The sequence below is a fragment of the Falco rusticolus genome, chromosome 9 (assembly GCF_015220075.1).
Source record: "Falco rusticolus isolate bFalRus1 chromosome 9, bFalRus1.pri, whole genome shotgun sequence".
Lineage (NCBI taxonomy): Eukaryota > Metazoa > Chordata > Aves > Falconiformes > Falconidae > Falco > Falco rusticolus.
This window is the reverse complement of record NC_051195.1, coordinates 32,938,898-32,956,944: the sequence shown is the minus strand read 5'-3', so window position 1 is coordinate 32,956,944 and position 18,047 is coordinate 32,938,898. Positions and strand designations below refer to the sequence as shown.

At 48.1% G+C, this 18,047-nt stretch overlaps 1 protein-coding gene and 1 long non-coding RNA gene across 5 annotated transcripts in view; one reads left to right on the top strand and one right to left on the bottom strand.

Moving 5' to 3' along the window:
• Positions 1 to 1,347: 1,347 nt before the first annotated feature.
• LOC119153384 lies at positions 1,348 to 4,274 on the bottom strand. The gene is made up of 2 exons (XR_005106129.1): positions 3,361 to 4,274; positions 1,348 to 2,559 (listed from the first exon to the last, which is right to left on the bottom strand). It is a non-coding gene; the product is annotated as an uncharacterized LOC119153384 (long non-coding RNA).
• A 502-nt stretch (positions 4,275 to 4,776) lies between these two features.
• Positions 4,777 to 18,047, top strand: part of XPNPEP1 (X-prolyl aminopeptidase 1) — a 32,018-nt gene continuing 18,747 nt past the window's right edge. Inside the window, exons 1-6 of one of the 4 annotated variants that reach the window (XM_037399842.1) lie at positions 4,777 to 4,883; positions 6,022 to 6,117; positions 8,794 to 8,924; positions 15,172 to 15,235; positions 16,968 to 17,072; positions 17,371 to 17,463. In XM_037399842.1, coding sequence (XP_037255739.1) covers positions 8,808 to 8,924; positions 15,172 to 15,235; positions 16,968 to 17,072; positions 17,371 to 17,463 — 379 coding nt within the window. In that variant the 5' untranslated portion in view covers positions 4,777 to 4,883; positions 6,022 to 6,117; positions 8,794 to 8,807. Of the gene's footprint in view, positions 4,884 to 5,610; positions 5,633 to 6,021; positions 6,118 to 8,793; positions 8,925 to 15,171; positions 15,236 to 16,967; positions 17,073 to 17,370; positions 17,464 to 18,047 lie in introns of those variants that run through there. The other 3 variants (XM_037399843.1, XR_005106128.1, XM_037399841.1) reach the window with 3 other exon arrangements.

Sequence of the window (18,047 nt, the reverse complement as noted above, 5' to 3'; positions counted from 1 at the left end):
ATCTTCTGCCATGAAAAAGCTGTGGGCTTACTCAAAGTGGGCAGGGGTCATTTTGGGAGATTAGGTTGCAAAGCAAGTCTAAATTTCACAGGTGCCCGACAAGAGAAGGTGAATGAAATTAAAGTTACAACCACAATAAAGGTATCATGAGTATAGAGGGGTTGATAAGATAAAGGGAGTTCTTTTATGTCTTATTTCCTGGTCTTGATCACTTGATACAGATCAAGATTACAATGGAGTTAATGGCTCTGTCACTTGGTGAGGTTGGTCTCAGGCAATTTTCTTTGCAATGTGTCAGATCTTTCTCCCTCACCCCTCTCTTTTGTAATCCGATGCAAACACAGCATTATACGAACATAAAAGATAGCTCAATCAGGACAATTTAATTAAAAGCAAGTTACGTTGAAGCGTTTTCATAAACCACCTTTGCAACAGAATTTGCACCATTTTAGTCAGCATCAAACAGCCATTTAGAGAGGACAGTTTCATCTCTTCTAAACATTTCAGATTATATATCATAGACAGCACTGCCGGATAATCATTAAAATATTTTACATTATCTACATTGGCAAGTTCATTAGGGCCACTTCAAAGCTTCCCAGAGACCCAAAATGCCCAGGAAACAACCATCAGACATTTTTGGCTTAACCGGAAAGCTCATTCTGCTTTCTCTTATTTAACTTATTAGTCATGTATTATTCAAATGAAATAAATAGTGCTGCCTTGTGCACTCATCCGGCCAAAGCCTTTAGCAGCAATCAGCTGGCTCATTCAGCCCGGGCATCCATCAGCCTCCACATGGGCCACGTCTCAGCACCAGTCCCTCAATGCACTCCAGAACTCCCAGGGCTCATCCATGGGCTTAACTCTGGTCCTGCTGGGTCAGGCCCCTGGTGGTACTGGGATGCTCGCAGTGTTTAGGCCTAGGTCTCTGCAGACAGGCAGGACACCAGCCCATATGACACAGTATGTCTCCACCTGTGCAATGGCTGTTTACTGCAGAGGGCTTGTCACAAGCATATCAGGAGATATCTGCAAAATGCTTTCTGGCCTGAACACATGTTTTCTTACAAGACCATTCCTCTTCTGGAATGAAGTTCCTATGCAGAATACCCATCAGTTTGTCATTATTATTTCTATGAGGAAGGGGAGGAAATTTGTCTAAATTTTAGTGCTCAGTGAGTCAGAATCAGTTGGAAGTCACCTGTGGGTGCAGAAGCCTTCACAACATGGCTCTGCAATACCAGGCACTCAATAGCAACTAAGAAGCTCTTGCAGACATCAGTGTTTTCCCTTCTACTTTCTGCTTCCTTTAGCACATTTTTAGAAGATGGGAATGCAGATTTATTTTTTTTTAACCTTTATTAAATCAAGATCTTGATCAGGAAGACAGAATGGGGACACATTTCGGTCACCAAACAACACAGTAAGGTGTTTCAAGTGGTAACTTAATTCCTTTTAAATTACACAGAGACATCAGTATGACATTGATAGTTGGTCTGTCCAAAGTGGTGCTTGTTATTTCTGTCCTGAGCTGGGACAAAAGGAGAGAAAGTTAATAAAATTCAATCCTCCTGATTTGCTCCCCTTCCACTCTGGGGTTGTAGAGTAGCTAGAGGCAGGACAGATCTGCTCTGATGCTGTAGCTGCTCTGTGGACTCTTCGGACTAGCTGTGGGCAGGCAGGATGGCACCTCCAGACTCGGAGGAATTAATGAGGCAAGTTTAATGGAGATTCTGAGCTTTCCCCTGCTCTGTCCTTCCCTTGGTATGCTGGACTGTGTGATCAGCCTGGTTATTTCATGCTGTGGACAGTCCCCAATTCACACTCCCACATAAGGAGATATATTTTCTATCCTCCCTGTATTTGATTGCCACTGCTCCCACAGTCTGTTAGCTAACCCAAACTAATTTAATAATGATTCACTGGCAAAAAATAATCAAACACTGGCACAGGCTATAAGATTACCTTGTGTTTAGCCACTGTCCTAAACTCAGCCAAACTGAAAGCTCTGCAGAGCAGGAAGGGAAGAGACTAGACACCCTTAGCTCTGTCCCTGGGAAGTGAGTGTGGAACATGTGGACCGTGCCAAGGGGGTGTTGGAGTCTCTTTCTCCCTTGGGTACACCGTGTACAAGCTGGGAAGCACAGGAGAGGAAAAGGCATCCCCACAGTGCAGCACTACTTGGTGAGCTGGAAAGGCACGTGACAAACATTTGAAATGTTTCCGACTGATCCATCCCCCTTCCCTGGGCCAGCACAGAGCTCCGGCAGGTGCAGCTCTCCACAACCCTCTATTAAAAGCCACAGCCAAATGCAAAATCTAACCCTGAATTATTATTATGAGTCAGAGGAGGCTGAAAGGACCTTTTCACAGCCCTGATTGGATTCAGCTGTAGAGTTTGCCATTGGCAAATGATCTCCATGATCATCATGCCAATGTTGCAGTGCTTTTAAAATGTCCTGACATGTGCTTTACTATGAGCATCACTGGATTCTGGCCGGTTTCCAGGAAATGAATCTTCTCAGCAAATATTCTGCAGGGTGAGCATAACGTGTTCTGTAACACAAATGCAAAACACGGCTGTAGTTTACCCTGAGGGGGACACTGATGTGCTGATCTAAATGGGCCCTTCCAGCCCAAACTGCCAGGATTGTATAAGATCCTTGTGGGGAGGGCTGGGAGATGGGATGAGAATAATTGGGAAACAGCAATTAGCTTCAGCCAAGGCAATTAATGAGGAAAGAAAATTCTTCCTGCTATAACAGCCATGATCACCAGCCTCCCCTCCCCTCTCTCCCATCCCTCTTCAAGGAGACCCTACAACCCTGGCCCCATCCAATGACCCTTCCCAATGCCGAGGTGCTGGTTGCAGGACGGACCTTTTATTCTCTTCTACTGCATTATGAGTTTTGCTGTGCTGTGTTATGCCCTAGATTTTACTCCAGAGATGTGTGAGATAGACCTCTGCAATGTGGAGGGAGCCGCAGAGGGCAGCAGTTGCTGGCTGGGGCTGGCTGCAGGATTTGGGGCTGCAGGAGGGCTGAATTGCTCAGCCTGGAGAATGGTCAGAAAGAAGAGGGAGCCAGATCCTTTCTAGATGTGCACAGCGAAAGGGCAAGGGGCAACTTGCAATGAGGAAATGCTGCTTGGATATCAGGAAAAAAACTTTTTGTTCCAGGGTGGTCAGCACTAGCATAGGCTGCCCAGAGAGGTTGTACTGCTCCTGTCTTGGAGATACTCAAAACCCAGCAGGACGGTCCCTAAGAAACCTGCCCTAGCTTTGAAGCTGGTCTTGCTTTTAGCAGGGGGTTGGACTAGAGACCTCCAAAAGCCTCTCTCTCCCTGAATTATCCTCACCTGATTTTGCTTCACGCTTCACCTGGAAATATGCAAATAGTCAGGGAGACCCAGGCGGTTTAGTAAAAGACTGACTTGTGCTGGCTTGCTAGACGCAGCAGCAAATGTTTGGCAGTTTGTGGGTAAAGCTCTGTGAGCTACAGCATTGGTGTGGACTGAAGACGGAAGGACGAAGGGCAGAGTAGCTGGAGGCTGCACTTTTTCTCCTCTGGAAAAATGCATGCAGACCGGGGCCCTGAGGCCAGTTTCATGAGTTGGTTGTGTACCCACACAGTTGTCCGGTACCCGTGGGATGCCAGGTGCAGTGCTCAGCCCATGCATCTTCAAGGGCCCGCTTCCTGAGCACCATGCAGCCAGCCGAGCATCTCCTCTCCTACTGAGTCCCCAGGATGTGTGGGAAACCCTGAACGAAGGTGGCTCCCACTGAGCACCACATTTTCCTCCTTTCTTCATCCTCTGTGGAGTGGCAGTTACACTGGGTGCAGTGACAAACCCCACGCAAGAAGAGCGGCTGCAGTGCTGTCACAGCATGGGCGCCAGAGGGTCCCCAGGGTCCCGGCTGCTGCAAGCAAACCCCTCTGGCCTGGATGCAGTTACAAAGCAGGTAATTTTTTTTTTTTTTTTTTTTTGCTTTTGTTGCTTCTTGGTGGTGATCTTCTCATTTCTGCATTTCTGTAACAGCCTCCTGGGTTTGTCACTAGGCTTGACTTATGGCCCACCTGTAGAAAACTACTAGGGGCAGAGGAGCGCAGTGGAAGGTATTTTCATTAGCGCACGCATGGCAAACGGCCAGATTTCACACCAGTTCCACCCACCGCTGTTACAGTAGGAGCCTCCTCCCTTCCAAGCAGAAAACTGCCGGGAATTCACCTTGAAAAGCAGCCGGGCAGGACCCTTTCTGCCGGGGGCTTCGAGCAAAGTAATGGGAAGCCAACGTTTCCCCGGAGCCGTGCTCAGCACTGCAAAGCCAAAGCTGCGGGGCGCCCGCAGCCCGCCCGTGCGGTGCTGGGGGAGCCGCCGTGCGCCCCCGCCGCGCCGGCCCCAGCCGGGGGCCTGGGCTCCCATCCCCGCCCCGGGCCCTGCCCGGCAGCTGAAGAGTGAAGCGGCCCGCAGAGGCGAGCGCCGGACGAGGTCCCGGGGCCAGGGCCCGGCAGCGGTGCCAGACGATCCGTCCCGCCGTTTTTTCGAGGGAGGCACGGGCAGCCGGCTGCAACGCGCTCGGCCTGCCCCGGGTTTCGCACCGGCTTCCCGGCCCGCCTCCTCCGCAGGACGGGGCCCCCCTCGGGCTCCCCCAGCGGGGACCGCACCGGGCCGCCGGGGCGGGCTGCCCCCGCCGGGCTCAGAGGACGGCGGAGGCTGGCGCGCGGCGGACGGTCCCGGCCCCGGCTCTCCCCGGGCTCCGCCTCCCGCCTCACACCGCCGGCTCCCCCGTGACGTCCGCCGTGACGTCAGCGGCGGGTGGGCGCGGCGGCCGACGTGGGCGCTGACGTCGCGGCGGCGGGCGGCGGGCGGGCCGGCGGCAGGTGAGGAGCGGCGGGGCGGGGGCAGGCCCGGGGGTGCCCGGGGGCAGCGGCGGGGAGCGCTCGGTGTGCGCGGTAGCTCGGCTGCGGGGACCCGCACCAGGCCTCCCCGGCAGCCGGGCCCCGTCGGGGTGTCCGGGCCCGAGCGGCCCTGTCAGCCCTGCGTGGGGCTGGGGGAGGCCCGGGTGCGGCCTGGGTGGGCTGCCGGTGCGTTTGGAGTGTCGGTGGGTGCCAGGGGGGCGAGTCGTGGGGTCTGTGCCTCGGTACGGGAGTGCTTGGGCTGCCCTGCCTGTGGCCAGCCCGGGCCAGAGAGGCCTGGTTTTGAGGTGGTGCTGCTGGTTCCTGATAATGCGAGCTTACGTGCTTGTTTTGAACAAGTTTATTCGTAAAAGAGAAAACGAAAAGGCAATTAACAGGAGGACGAGCCTATCTGAAGCAAACAGGACGTAAACCCTCAGGATGGTCTAACACAGCAGCCACAGGCAACCCCGATGCAGCCTGACCGGCTGGCCTTGCCTGCCTCCCCGCCGCGGCCCTGCCGTGCCCCCGAGGCAGCAGGCCTGGTGTCCCCGACCGTTGCTGGCCTGGGGCTGCAGCAGCCCATCGCGCAGTGTGCATGAAGGAGGCAGGAGGAGGTGTCTGGCTCCCCGGCAACATTTTTGTGGTCATCCTTTACCCTGCATGTCTGATGGAGATGCTATCCGGGTAGGATCTGGCCTGGGCTCTTGGAGAACTGACTCCCCGCAGTTTGGGTGAGGTGTAGGTAATGTAAGTCTAGACAATGCCAGATTTTGGGATCCACCTCTGACTGCCATCGTGCTGTATTGATACTTTGCAAGTTGCTGCTTCTCTGCCTTAGTTTCCCCATGTGTAAAATGGGGAGTGCCCTCTGACAGAAGGATTGCAAAATCAAATTGGCATAAAACAGCACATGCTTGCAAGATTTAATCGTAAGTCTTGACAAGCAAGTGCCTGGCCCTTGATGTTCCTTGTTCCCCCACGGTTCACCCTCAGTGCGTCTCTAATCTTGCCAGTGGAACATAGTATTAATGCATTCTCAGCTCTTTGCTGGGGAATAAGAATGTTTTATGGGGGGGGCAAAGTTTGTTAGCTGTTTCAGTTTTGCCCTTTGCTTTCTCAGGCACAGTGAAGCTTATGAAGGCCAAGCAAAGAGCTGAATGGTATTGTGCATGAGCAGAGGCAAGAAGCGTCCAGACGTGGGGAGCTACAGAGGCAGGTAACATGGCAGTCTGATACCTTTGAAAAAGTTAGGTCAGAGAAGGGGACTGTGTCTTGCACTGCTAAATCCACTATCTTCATTTGAGCTGTGTTTGGAGTGATTAAATAATGATAGAGAAGATGTTTTAACTTGGTAGAGGCTTATAGTTACGGCCAAGAAAGGAAAGGTCACCTGTTAAAAATTATAGGGGGACCAGAGTAAATGACTACCAAAGATATGGGAGAAAATAGCTTCTCTTTCTCTGGAAATTGAAGACAATTTTATTGGAAAGTTTGTGAAGGTTTTTTTTTAAAGTGATTTCTTATACTGTAGGGGTTGTCTAATTTAGATGTTCTTCTTAACATGGCTTTTGTTGCTAATCTAGCTTTGTTGCATTTTTAATATTTGCAAGCAAATCTTTCGACAGTGAGAGTACTTATAAATTAAATGAATTATTATTTTTTTTTTTTAGCCTTGAGAGAATCTCTTGCTTGCTAAGAAAACTGTAGCTTGTCAGCAAGGAGCTTTATTACAAGGCAAAGCCTTGTCATTCCTTGCCTATTTAAATGAGACTTTCAGGCTTCTGGAGACAAAGTGCAGGTCGAGAAAGGAAGCTGTGTCCTTATGAGTTTGTAGAAAGGGATTTTTTTCTGCTGGCCTGTTGCTGTGTTGTTGCTCTCTCTCCTTTCTGTTTTTCCTCTGTCTGAACATAAATCAGCAGCAGTATTAGAGAGTGTTACAGCAACTTGTTACAACGGACAGACAAAAACAATCACAGTATAATAAAGTTCAGTGTAGCCTATGAATTTGTCCTGGAAATAAATCTGAGGTGTAATCTAATCCCAGAAAAGGCACTGGAGTCAAGATACCAGTTTGAGGATTTAGTGTATGGTGCCTTTTGTGCTTGTTTTGCTTCTTGTGGTCTGGGTTGTAAAACATAGTGCACCTGTGGGCAGACAGTCAGTCACAAGCCTGGTGTGCTCTAAACTTCCTGGGATGAGATGTGTGAATGGTGGTCTCGGGTTCAGATTTTTACACCTGAATGCATCAGACCTTGGTTCAGTTCCTGGTTTGGTCACAACGCTGCTGTGTGACCTTGGTCAAATCATGTCTTCCTGTGGCTTGTGAAATGGAGGCAGGTTTTCTGCCTTCTTGTGTAGATGGCAAACATCACAGGGCAGGGACTCTGCCTTATTGTGTTTTGGCATAAGACTGTAATGTCTCTTGGGCTTCTGGGTAGTTATAGCGGTATAAATAGAGTTAAGTGCTTAGATAAGCAAAAAATGTTTGAGTTTCATACTATTTGCTTCTCCCACCTATGATCTGTTTGTAGACATGGCTGTGAAGTGAGCTGTGGAGTGCACTGGTCAGAACAACATACTGCATAGCTGGTGTTCAGGCAGCACAGAGCCTACCAATCTTGCCCTGGAAAGCGACAGCATTAAAGTTGTAGGATCCCAGCATGTTCTTAAAAATTTGAAAGGAATGGATAGAGAAATGGGAAGGGGAATATCCCACTTTGGGCACCCTTTGGAGATGTGAGTGAAGAAAACACAGAGAGAACCTCTTCTGAAGTTCAGGTTACTTGGTTTCCATAGGCTTTCAGGCCAGGCCTCCCCCACAGCTTGAATATCCTCTGCAATCAGCTGGTGCCTTCCACTGCAGCCTTCATTCGCGCCAGCACAGCAGCATGACCTGATGCATCACTGTGCACGGTGCTCCCAGCGGGACCCAGCTATTGACGGTTTCTGGGTAGTAAATTGAGAGGCTGATATTCACTGCAATGCTAAAGATATATCTATTGCAAAACCACTGCAAGGGAGGATAATTGGCCTGTGCCCTTGTTTTGCCCTCTGATCTGCTGTCTTCATTTAGCCTGTGCCCCATCCCTGCCTGTCTGACACCAGCTGAGATCTGCAGAGCATTTGCCAAAGGTCTTCAGAGAAGCTTTCCTTAAGCATCCCTAGTTGTCCCCTGGCAGTCACTTGTGAGAGCTCAATGGGCTATTCTTCCTGCTAGGTGAACTAATGTGCAGCCCAGAGGTAAATATGGCCACTGAACACATCCCTGTGTATGTCCTTGGGAGTAATTTCTTTGCCCTGAGTTAGTCTGGTCACCAATCCACTATGAAAACCTGGGCTATAGTGAAACTTCTAAAAATCGCCACCTTAACTTGTCCGTTTCCGAGTCTTGATGTGCGTGGCTTGCTGTGGCGTATAAGCCACAGCATCTCTGCCCCCAGAGTGAAAAGACTGGACGCTGTTCTTTATGCATGTGATGGGTGGGGCTACTTCTGATCTGTGAGTATTTGGGACCATCGGTGTGACATCCCGAGACCTTTCCTGGCTGTCATAAGGCATGTCTGAGGTGCTCTGTTTCTTGGTGCTGCCCACGTGCAAGGAGGGTTGGCACATGTTAAGCTTGCGTGTCATTATTACTGGGCATGTCAGTGCTTGATGAGATGGGAAAGGTCCTTTACGGCATGGACCAGCTTTGTCTCTGTGGCCTCAACCTGATCCCTCATTCTCAAGGAACATAAGTGAAGTGATAGGACAGGAGAAATTCTTGGGTGGGAGGGATGATGTTGGCACACTTGTCCTCAAGGGGAGTTTTCAGTGGTGATGGCCTCCAGCCTGTGCATGTGAGTGGCCTGGGATGGCTGGAGAAGCTCTGAAGTTTTGTACTTTATTTCAGTTGCAGGTAGGAAGATGAGTCCAAAAATTACAACAGAGCTGCTGAAGCAACTGCGGCAGGTGATGAAGAGTCCCAAGTATGTCCAGGAGCCTGTGCAAGCCTACATAGTGCCCTCTGGAGATGCTCACCAGGTATGGATGGATGGATTATGAGAATGATTGCATTTTCCTTCCCTACAAGAAATAAAAGCCAGGGATAACTAAAATCATCCTTCATTCACTTGCTTTAATGGTTCTAGCATAAAAGCTTGGGTAACCTGAGAAGCGTCATGTTGGAAAAAGTTTCTGGAGTCTGTTCAGGAGACTGGAGTTTTTATGTTCTTGTAACAAATCAGCATGGATGTTCCACCAGCAGCTTCTCATCAGATTGTCTCCAGGGAGCTCACGCTGTAAAAAAGGGAGCTTGCCAGAGCACTTGCTGTCCCCATCCTGGCTGTTGGGAAGAAAAGATTTACTAGGGGAGGAAGGGGCATTATCTGGGCTTTAGTTTCCCCATTAGCACTTCCTGATCAACGCATAACTCTTAAGCGAGGTGGCGAAGGACTGGTTGCAGAGCTTTCCCTTTGCTACATCCAGTTCTTGCTGGAATTGCTGTCTTATGCTAAAGCCCTCAGATTCCATGCAGAGGGAGGGGCCTTTGGAGAGCAGTGAGGTGATGTGTTGCAATGACACTTCTCTTTTGATGCTGCTCTGCATCAGCTTGTCTTGTGCACTAAAGACAGGAGGGAAGTCTGGGCCCAGGGTGGTAACCCGTGGCGGTAACTGTGTTGTGTGCAGTTTTCCACTGTTAAGATTTCTGTAGTCTGTAACATAAATTTTAAATTGCTGAACTGCCTTTTACCTTCCCCACCTGCTCATATGCTAGTTTCACTCTGCTGTTAGGAGACCCAAGAACTTCCAAGGGTTTTTCCCTCCTCAGCCATTTTCAGGAAAGAAAAGACCTGAAGCTTTCCTGGCTCACACCCAAAGCTCCCTTTTACCCCAGGGTGCACGAGAGCAAAATAAAACTGAATCAGGACCTTTGCCCTTGACTTTGCACTGGGGTGAGCTAGGTCCAGACTTGCCTGCGCCTTGGGACCATATGTGCAGCATCATGTTTCCTCTTAGGGAGATCCAAACTTGGGCAGGTAGAGGGAAGGCAGTTTTCTGCAGCTGCTATTGTCTGCTGCATTCCTGCCTCAAGCTGCCTCTGTCCATATATAACTCTGGTTTCATTTCACTAGACGTTAAGTGCTGTCATGTGAGTTGAAGAATGTGACCCTCAGGACTTCTGGGTTTTTCTGTTGCTTTCTTTTCCTTGACAGAATGCAGTTAAGCAGAGAACCCCATGTTGCTATTTCCTGCCGGGCAAGTTGGTCAGGTTTCTCTGCAGAGCGAATCTATCTGAATGGAAACAATTACTAAAAGCTGATGATTCTGGCGCCTCTTGACTAGCTAGTGCAGGATTTTGTCTGTGAGGTTTGGGAATTGGTGCCATTTTAAGCATTGGTGGGAACCTGTTGATCCCGGAGCAGGCCTACTGATTCCAGGGAAACTGTCATGAGCTGAGGTTTGCAGCTTCCCCATCTTCCAGGAAAGCATTTGTTTATTGCATGCAAATAAAGAACTTTACAGCCCTGCAGTCAGATTTTGCTCTTAGGCAGCTTCCCTCCATGACTCAGAAGACTGTGGTTTAATGATACCCAAGCTTCTGGTGGCTTGAGCCATTTCCTCCCCACAACCCAAGTTACTTATTGCTGTCCTTTCCTCTCTCAGCTGTTCCTGAGGCTGTCCTGGGATCCACATCAGAGAACTTGTCAACAAAAAGGGCTTTCCCTCCTGTGGTGCTGACAAAGGGTTTAGATTGGGGGAAACTTTATTCCCTTCTTGGTTGCAAAGGAACCCCTGGATTGGTCCGATGCTGATACACTCTGATGCTGCAACTTGCTGACTAATTTCTCTTTGTAACACTGGGGATGTTTGGGGTTTGAGCTCTGAGCTCTGTGATGCTTTTCATATTGGTTTTCCAGCCAAGGCTAGAAGGCTTAGGTTGTAATACTGCGAGGAGGCTTGCCACCAGTTGTATCCTTTGCTTTCTATGCTTAGTTGTGTAAAGAGCTGAAAGACTTGCAGAGCTTCTCAAACACAGCTGGCTCTGACTCTGGCTTAACCAAGGCTCCTGTTACCTTGGACTTGTGGCTCTTGTAGCCATCCCTGAATGTTGGCTGCTTTGATTTTTGAAACTTTTGATGCTGGTGATAAGAAGTCAGAAGAAATGGACTGTTTGTTTGGTGACATGGGTGGTCCAAAGGCTGGTGAGAAAGGAGGGGAGTAACCAGCCAAAAGTAGGCTGAAGTCCATACAAAGAGCCCTGCTTCCTTACATGAGCGCTGGGTGGATCTTGTGGCTGGAGGTGTCAAAGGATCATGGAAGGGTGAAATGCCATGCTTTTGGAAATGAAGCACCTAAATCCTTTGTGGTTTGGTTAAAAATACCTGTCTGACCTTTTGGGGTGTTGCAGTGGTAAACACGGGATTCATTTTTGTGTTGAGTCACCCGGTTTACATTGAATTTGAAGTTTGCCCATATGGGAATATTCAGAGATTGGAGGAGCTTTCTTCTTAATGGGAGGGAATGATGTTTGGATTAGGGCTTGGGTTTGGAGCCAGTCACAGCTTAACTGGGGCTGGCTTCTACCCCCAGGGCCTTGACTTGGTGAAAACAAATTTGGTCAGATCTGGCTGGTCTTCTGTATCAAGGAAGCACCTGCCCAGCTCAGGGCCCCATGTTTGAATTGGCAGAGATGCTGTCTTCTGCTCAGAGCTGGCTCCTCTGACACACACTTGTTCTGAGCCAAGGAATCAGTAGAGTTATAAAGCAAGAGACTATTTGTGCACAGGTTGCACTGACCTGTTCCAGTTCTTACCAATGCAGTTAGGTTCTTGGCAGTGAATACCGACCTCCCTCCAAGTACACAGCAGTGTTTGTTCTTTAAGGCATCAGTGTCATAGCTCTAAAGGCAGCAAGCTGTACTTTTCCTTGCTGATCTTGGTTAACCTTAGGATAGAATAAGCTTTTACATGTTAATGGCCCAACTGTGCAGGTTCTGGTGATAAGCACCACTTTTTTTTTTTTTTTTTTTTTTTTGTGGTTCCTCCTGGCTTAGCTGAGGGTTTCTGTGATGCAGCCCCCAGTTTTGTCTGCATGTCAAGGACTGACAGGTGTGGTGGAAAGCAGACTTGAAAGGCCTGAGGAGAGCCAGGGTGAAGGTCATTGGAGCTTCAAGACAAGCCTCAGGGTAATACCTTGCTCTGACTGTGCTGCGGCCTGTACTTTGTGTGGCGTGTGCAGGTGTTCCCCTTGTAATTTTAGCTCGTGCGAAACATGGACTTATCTTTGCACAGTGGGGGTTGCTGCATGGAACAGAACAGGTGGGCGTGCAAGAATTCAGACTGACAGATGAATGAACCATCTTCCTTTCCAGATCCCTCATACTCCCTTCTAAAGCCCATCTGCCTCATTGTAAACTCTTAAAACATTCCCTGGATTTGCCTGTGAATGGAACAGCATGAGGCATTCCCCATGTAGTCAAGGTCTTTGATAGTTTTAAATCTAGTAAAAGCTGACCTAGACTAACAGACTTTTTTTTTCTTTCTTTTAGATTAAAAATTGTTTTAATCTATTTCATTGTTCTATGCTGTTAATGCAGCTAGCTCAGTGTTAACCCTTCCCGTGAATGTGAGTTTGCTTGTCTGCACAAGCAGACTAGCCTGTAGCCTCTGCTGCATTGGTCAAGAGAAAGGGAAGAGAAATTGCTGGTCTGATTTGAGATGTTCTTAGTGATACAATCCACAGTGGGAAATTTCCAGCATCCCCTTTAGGCGCTGGACCCTGGGAGATGGTATCCCAGCTTTGAGCTGAGAAGTGTAGGAGGAGGGGAGCTGTAGCAGTCAAGAGGCTGAATTAGGAGATGCTGAAATGGGGAATATTCCTCAGGTCCAGCATCACACTGCCTTCACGTTCTGTCTTACTGCTGACAGGCAGCCAGGGGAATGGGCGCTTGATTCTGCTGCTTGAATGACTTTGTCCTCTGTCTGCTGATGCCTGTGTCATTATTTGAATGGGATTGGTGGTGATAGTGGTGCTGTGGTGGGCTGATGTGGATCCACCCCATCAGCTAGAGGTATGCAGGGGGCAGTCATCCCTTCCCAAGGTGGGTATCCTGACCCTTCTCCTCCCCACAGTTGTTGAGCATGTGTCACAGCCCTTTGGGGCTGGACAGGAAGAGACACAGGGAACTGGACTGGCTCAGAGATGAGGGCACCCGTGGTCTCAATACCCACCCCATTTCTGCCAACTTTCCTTAGTGGTTGGATAAAATAGAAGATTTCTTGGGACCATATCCCAGGAATCTTCAGTGGCAAACAAAAGCAAAAACTACTCAGCCAGATCCTCTTTTGGTCTGTGGGTTTTTCTGTCCCAAGGCTTAGATTCAAAGTGTGGTGAATGGTTGGTAGCTGCTGCCTAGGGCATCTCCAAGGAGGGGAGAGATATAGCTGTTCTGGAGGGGTGACCATGGGGTGACTGAGAACAGAAATAGAGTTGGTCCCAGGTGCTGCGATTGTGCTTCTCATACACTCCTGTGCTTTGAACCCTCTGCTGCCTTTAGAACAGTGAAGAGTACCATATCTGAAGGGAGTATTTTCTAACAATCAGGTGATTTGAACATAGCCCTGGCCAGAGACAGGGAAATGCAGTATCTATGGCAGTAGGAACTAAACCCACCTGAAAACTGGGCTGTGACTTCTCAGCTGGGTCCCTAAAATGTTTCTTTTGCCGCAACACAGCTGGGTACAGAGGAACTTTGTGGGCAGAGTAACAGAGTTTGGTTTCAGACCATTTGTAAGGTACAAATCCAGGGGTTTTGCAGCTCAAACATTGGCACTGTCAGCCTGGATTAAGCTGATTTGCTGAGTTATGCTAGTTAATTAACAGGTCTGCTCAGCAATTCTGACCTCTGAACTTGCCAGAATGGAATCCCATAAAAATGGTGTGTGGGCCACTTCAAGATACAGTTGTTCTTTTAATTTTGGCAGCTCCTGTGGATGTTAGGTATCTGTGCGTTGTCAGACTCTTCTTTAATGCTGCCAACAGACGTGTCAACAAACACAGGCTGTGATGGGTCTGAGATGAGGATGGACTAGTAGTCTTTGATTCCTGTTTACCCACCAAACCATGATCTGGTGGTTGCTGGTGTAGTTGGGTTTTCAGTAGGCAAGGAAGAAGTGAGAGGATCAGCATCTAATTATGGAAGGTCATAAGGGTTAAAGTTTTTACACTTTTATTATCTTGATGATTTTCTTTCAATGTCATTGATGTGGAAAACAAAGTTGTTTGTTGCAGTTTAACACCAGCTAGCAACTTGCAGCTGCTTACTGCCTCCCCTCACAGTGGGATGGGAGAGAGAATCGGAAGGGTAAAAGTGGGAAAGCTTGTGGGTTTGGATAAAGACAATTTAATAGGTAAAGCAAAAGCAAAGGAATTAATTCATCACTTCCCATTGGCAGGCTGGTGTTTCTGTTGTTTCCAGGAAAGCAGGGCTTTGTCGTGCGTAACAGTTATTTGGGAAGACCAATGCCATCACCCCGAACATCCCCCCCACTCCCTCTTTCTTCTCCCAGCTTTATATGCTAAGCATGACATCATGACCCCTTTGGTCAGTTGGGGTCAGTGGTCCCAGCTGTGTCCCCTCCCAGCTTCTTGTGCTTCCCCAGCCTACTCGCTGGTGGGGTGGTGTGAGGAGTAGAAAAGGCCTTGGCTCTGTGCAAGCCCTGCTCAGCAATAATGAAAAGGTCTCTGTATTATCAACACTGTTTTCAGCACAAATCCAAAACATAGCCCCATACCAGCTACTATGAAGAAAATTAACTCTCTCCCAGCCAAAACCTTAAATGTCAGTGAGGGGACTTCACTGGAGATAGTGAATTTTACAGATTTTATGTGCTGATTACTCTGGTCCCCAAGATCAAGGGGTGCTTCTGGTTTCTCTTCCTTTCACGTTGCAGCTTCAAAGGCAGCATTTGTTTGTTGCCTGAAGGGGAAGTTGAGTGTGAAATAAACATCTGCAGAGTACTTCAGTGTTTACAGATGTTTGTGGGAGAAAAGTGCTGCAGCTTAAAAAAAAAAAAAAAAAAAAAAAGACCCAGTTGGACGTAAATACAATATAATCACAGATGATTAAATGTTCCAGTGGAGTAGAGCCCAGAATTTTTAACTCCTTTCATTCTCTCTGTGGTGTCCTTTAGGAGAAAAAGCTTATCAAAATATTTTTCATCAGCTGATTTCCCCCCCCCCCCCTCCCCTGCTGCTATAAATAATTGCTGCCTCTTTTGTTTTCTAGAGCGAGTACATTGCACCCTGTGATTGCAGACGGGCGTTCATCTCTGGATTTGATGGCTCTGCAGGTACCTTTCCAGAACTTGGGTTTTTGCTAACATACATAATTCCCCTGTAAAGAAATAGTCTCATTCATGGCATAGAGGCGGTATGGAAAAGGAGACCTATCCAGCTTGTTTGGACTGTTTTCTTCTCATTTCAGCATCTGCAGAATTATGTCTTGGCTACCCACTGGAATTATGTAATATCAGTGCAATAACAAGTTTCCAGAAAATGTTTGACCCCTGCATGAACCTCTCATAAAGTAAAATCCTATTAACTCTTCAATGTAGTGCTTGTAACCTACAGTCATTTCTTTTGATGTGCAGCCAGTACGAATAGAATTTTGCATTGCCCATTTGGGCAGGATGAATAGTAAATGGACTTTAGCTAGCCTTTCTGTTTAAACAGAGCCAAGGCCAGTAACACTGCATTTGGAAACTGAACGCTGCGGAAAAGTTTGCTTATCTTGCCGAGACAGGATGTTTTCTTGGCTGTAGGGTAGGTCTGTGTTTCAAGAGATCTAGTTTTTAACTTAACTGTACCCTAAGCTCTGCAACTTACTCTGTTGTGTGATTGTTGGAAACTCACTTTAGTGTCTACTGAGGTCTTCCCCCTCCTGCCCCAACTGTAAATCAGTTTAATAAATACTGCTACCTATGTGTTTGGAGGGTCCATTCATCAGTTCCTGTGAACTACTCTGGGACCTCCTGTGGAAGGTGATAAAGCCAGGGCTGTGGGCTGCTGTTAATGGATAACATGAATCCTGTATTAATTTCACGCCTTCTGCATGGCCTCTTCATAACCTTCCTCTCTATTTTGAGCCCTTGTTATGTACTTGGAAGGTCTGTGTTCCCAGCCTAGTGCTCAGCATATCAGTGAGGCTTCACACAGGGGCTTATCTTGTGTTACTTGCTTCATCTTTTCAGGCTGAAGCAGTTTAAAATGAAGTTTGTGTTGGGGAGTTTGGTAGAAAACAGTGAATTCATATTTGAAACTCTGCTAATGTGGGCTCTGTCACCAGAGAGTATGGTCAAGATGCAGAGACTCAAAAGACTCGGATTCAGTTTCTGTTTGTGCTGTGGTGTTTTTGTGGGGTTTTTTTCTGAATCACTAGGGGCAAGGCAGCTAGAGTGCCTTGCTGAGATGTCACTGTCCCTCAGCTGTTTGCCTGCACCCCTCCATCTGGAGTCAGTGGAATGGGACAGGCACTGAAACCAGCAGAAGTTTATATTTGTATTTCCTGTCAGCCATCTCTGCTAGAGCTGTAACATTTGGGAAGGGGGTGCAGCTGACAGCTGGGAGTGATACCCATGTCTGCTAGCCTAGTAACAGCTGTTCCATGTGGATGGCCAGAGCCCAGGCTTCCTCCCCATGAGAAGATGGGATGGAGTTCCAGGGATGTCCAGTATGTGTTACTGTGACAACAGCCAAGTGGAGACCACAGTCTCTGTTACAGAAAGTCTGGAAGGTCCCATTTACCCAGTTCCACTGACTGGCTGAGATATGCTTAAGCTGAATTTATCTGAGGTGATTTGTTAAGCTGCATCCTTGTGCATACTGTCTCTGATAGGATTTGGAAGGTCATAGTGCAGGGTGAACAGTGAATATCTCCACTGAAATTGGACTAACTTTTGAACAGTGAGCAGAGCTGCCTTTTGGGGTGTTGGGGTGCATTTTAAACACTCGCCCTGCTGACTGTGGCTCTGCATGGTGACTGCCCACCTCTAAATGACTCCATCTTTCTGCCTTCCTGTCTAGGTACTGCCATAGTAACTGAACAGCATGCAGCCATGTGGACCGATGGACGCTACTTCCTGCAAGCTGCACATCAAATGGATAGCAACTGGACACTCATGAAAATGGGTACACAGCAGGCTGGGATACTGCTCCGCTGATAAACAATCACAGGCTATTTGGTCACTTTGCACATGTTACAACTTGTGCTGTAGAGATACCCTATCAAGCAGGGGCTTAGGGATATCTTGGGTACACTGCTGCTCCTGCTTTAGTGTCCTGTGACTCTTCTTACCCATGGGTCTAGACATTCATTAGTAGGTGTACCTGATGCATTAGCTTGGACTTTTTGGGTAGTGTGGGAATGCTTCAGTATGACTGCTTCTTTGAACCTCTTTTTTTCTTTTTTTTTCTTAAATCCCTGAAGGTCTGAAAGATACACCAACTCAGGAGGACTGGCTAGTGAGTGTCCTCCCAGAAGGCTCAAAGGTGGGAGTGGACCCTTTCATTATTCCGGCAGGTTGGTTTTACTTTATTTTATCTCTGGGTTGGGCAACTAGATTTTGCTTCCTTGCTTCTCTGGCTAAGCTGTTGTATGATGTAGCTAACGATGTTTCAACTGGTTTAAACTGTCAGGCAAAACAGGTTGGATTTTGGTTTGAGGCATGTATTATGAGAGCTCGACATCAGTGCATTGGCTCCAAAACACAAGAACTACTCTCTGGGCTTGCAGTGACCTTAGTTGAAAAGCAGACTCCTGAACTTCCTTTTGCCTGTGCTGTGGCTCGTCATGGGCACTTCAGTACAAAGTTGCTGAATGCCTTGGCCAGCTTGTAAGCCAGAACACCCAGGCAAAACTGATGCTGATACTCCTGCTTGGTGGTTTTGGCATCCCTGCAGCTTTCCCTGCAGAAAGCACGTTCCTGGAGTGGTACCATTCATATCAGACGAATGAATATCCATCTAGTCATGCTTCAGAACACGGAGCCCAATCCACAGGTCACTGGAGTCAAGGGGAGATATTTGCTTGATTTACATGGGCTAAGGATCAGTCTTGTGGCTATGTGGAAGCCCATCTCTTATCTTGTCTAGCTTAGGTCTAGT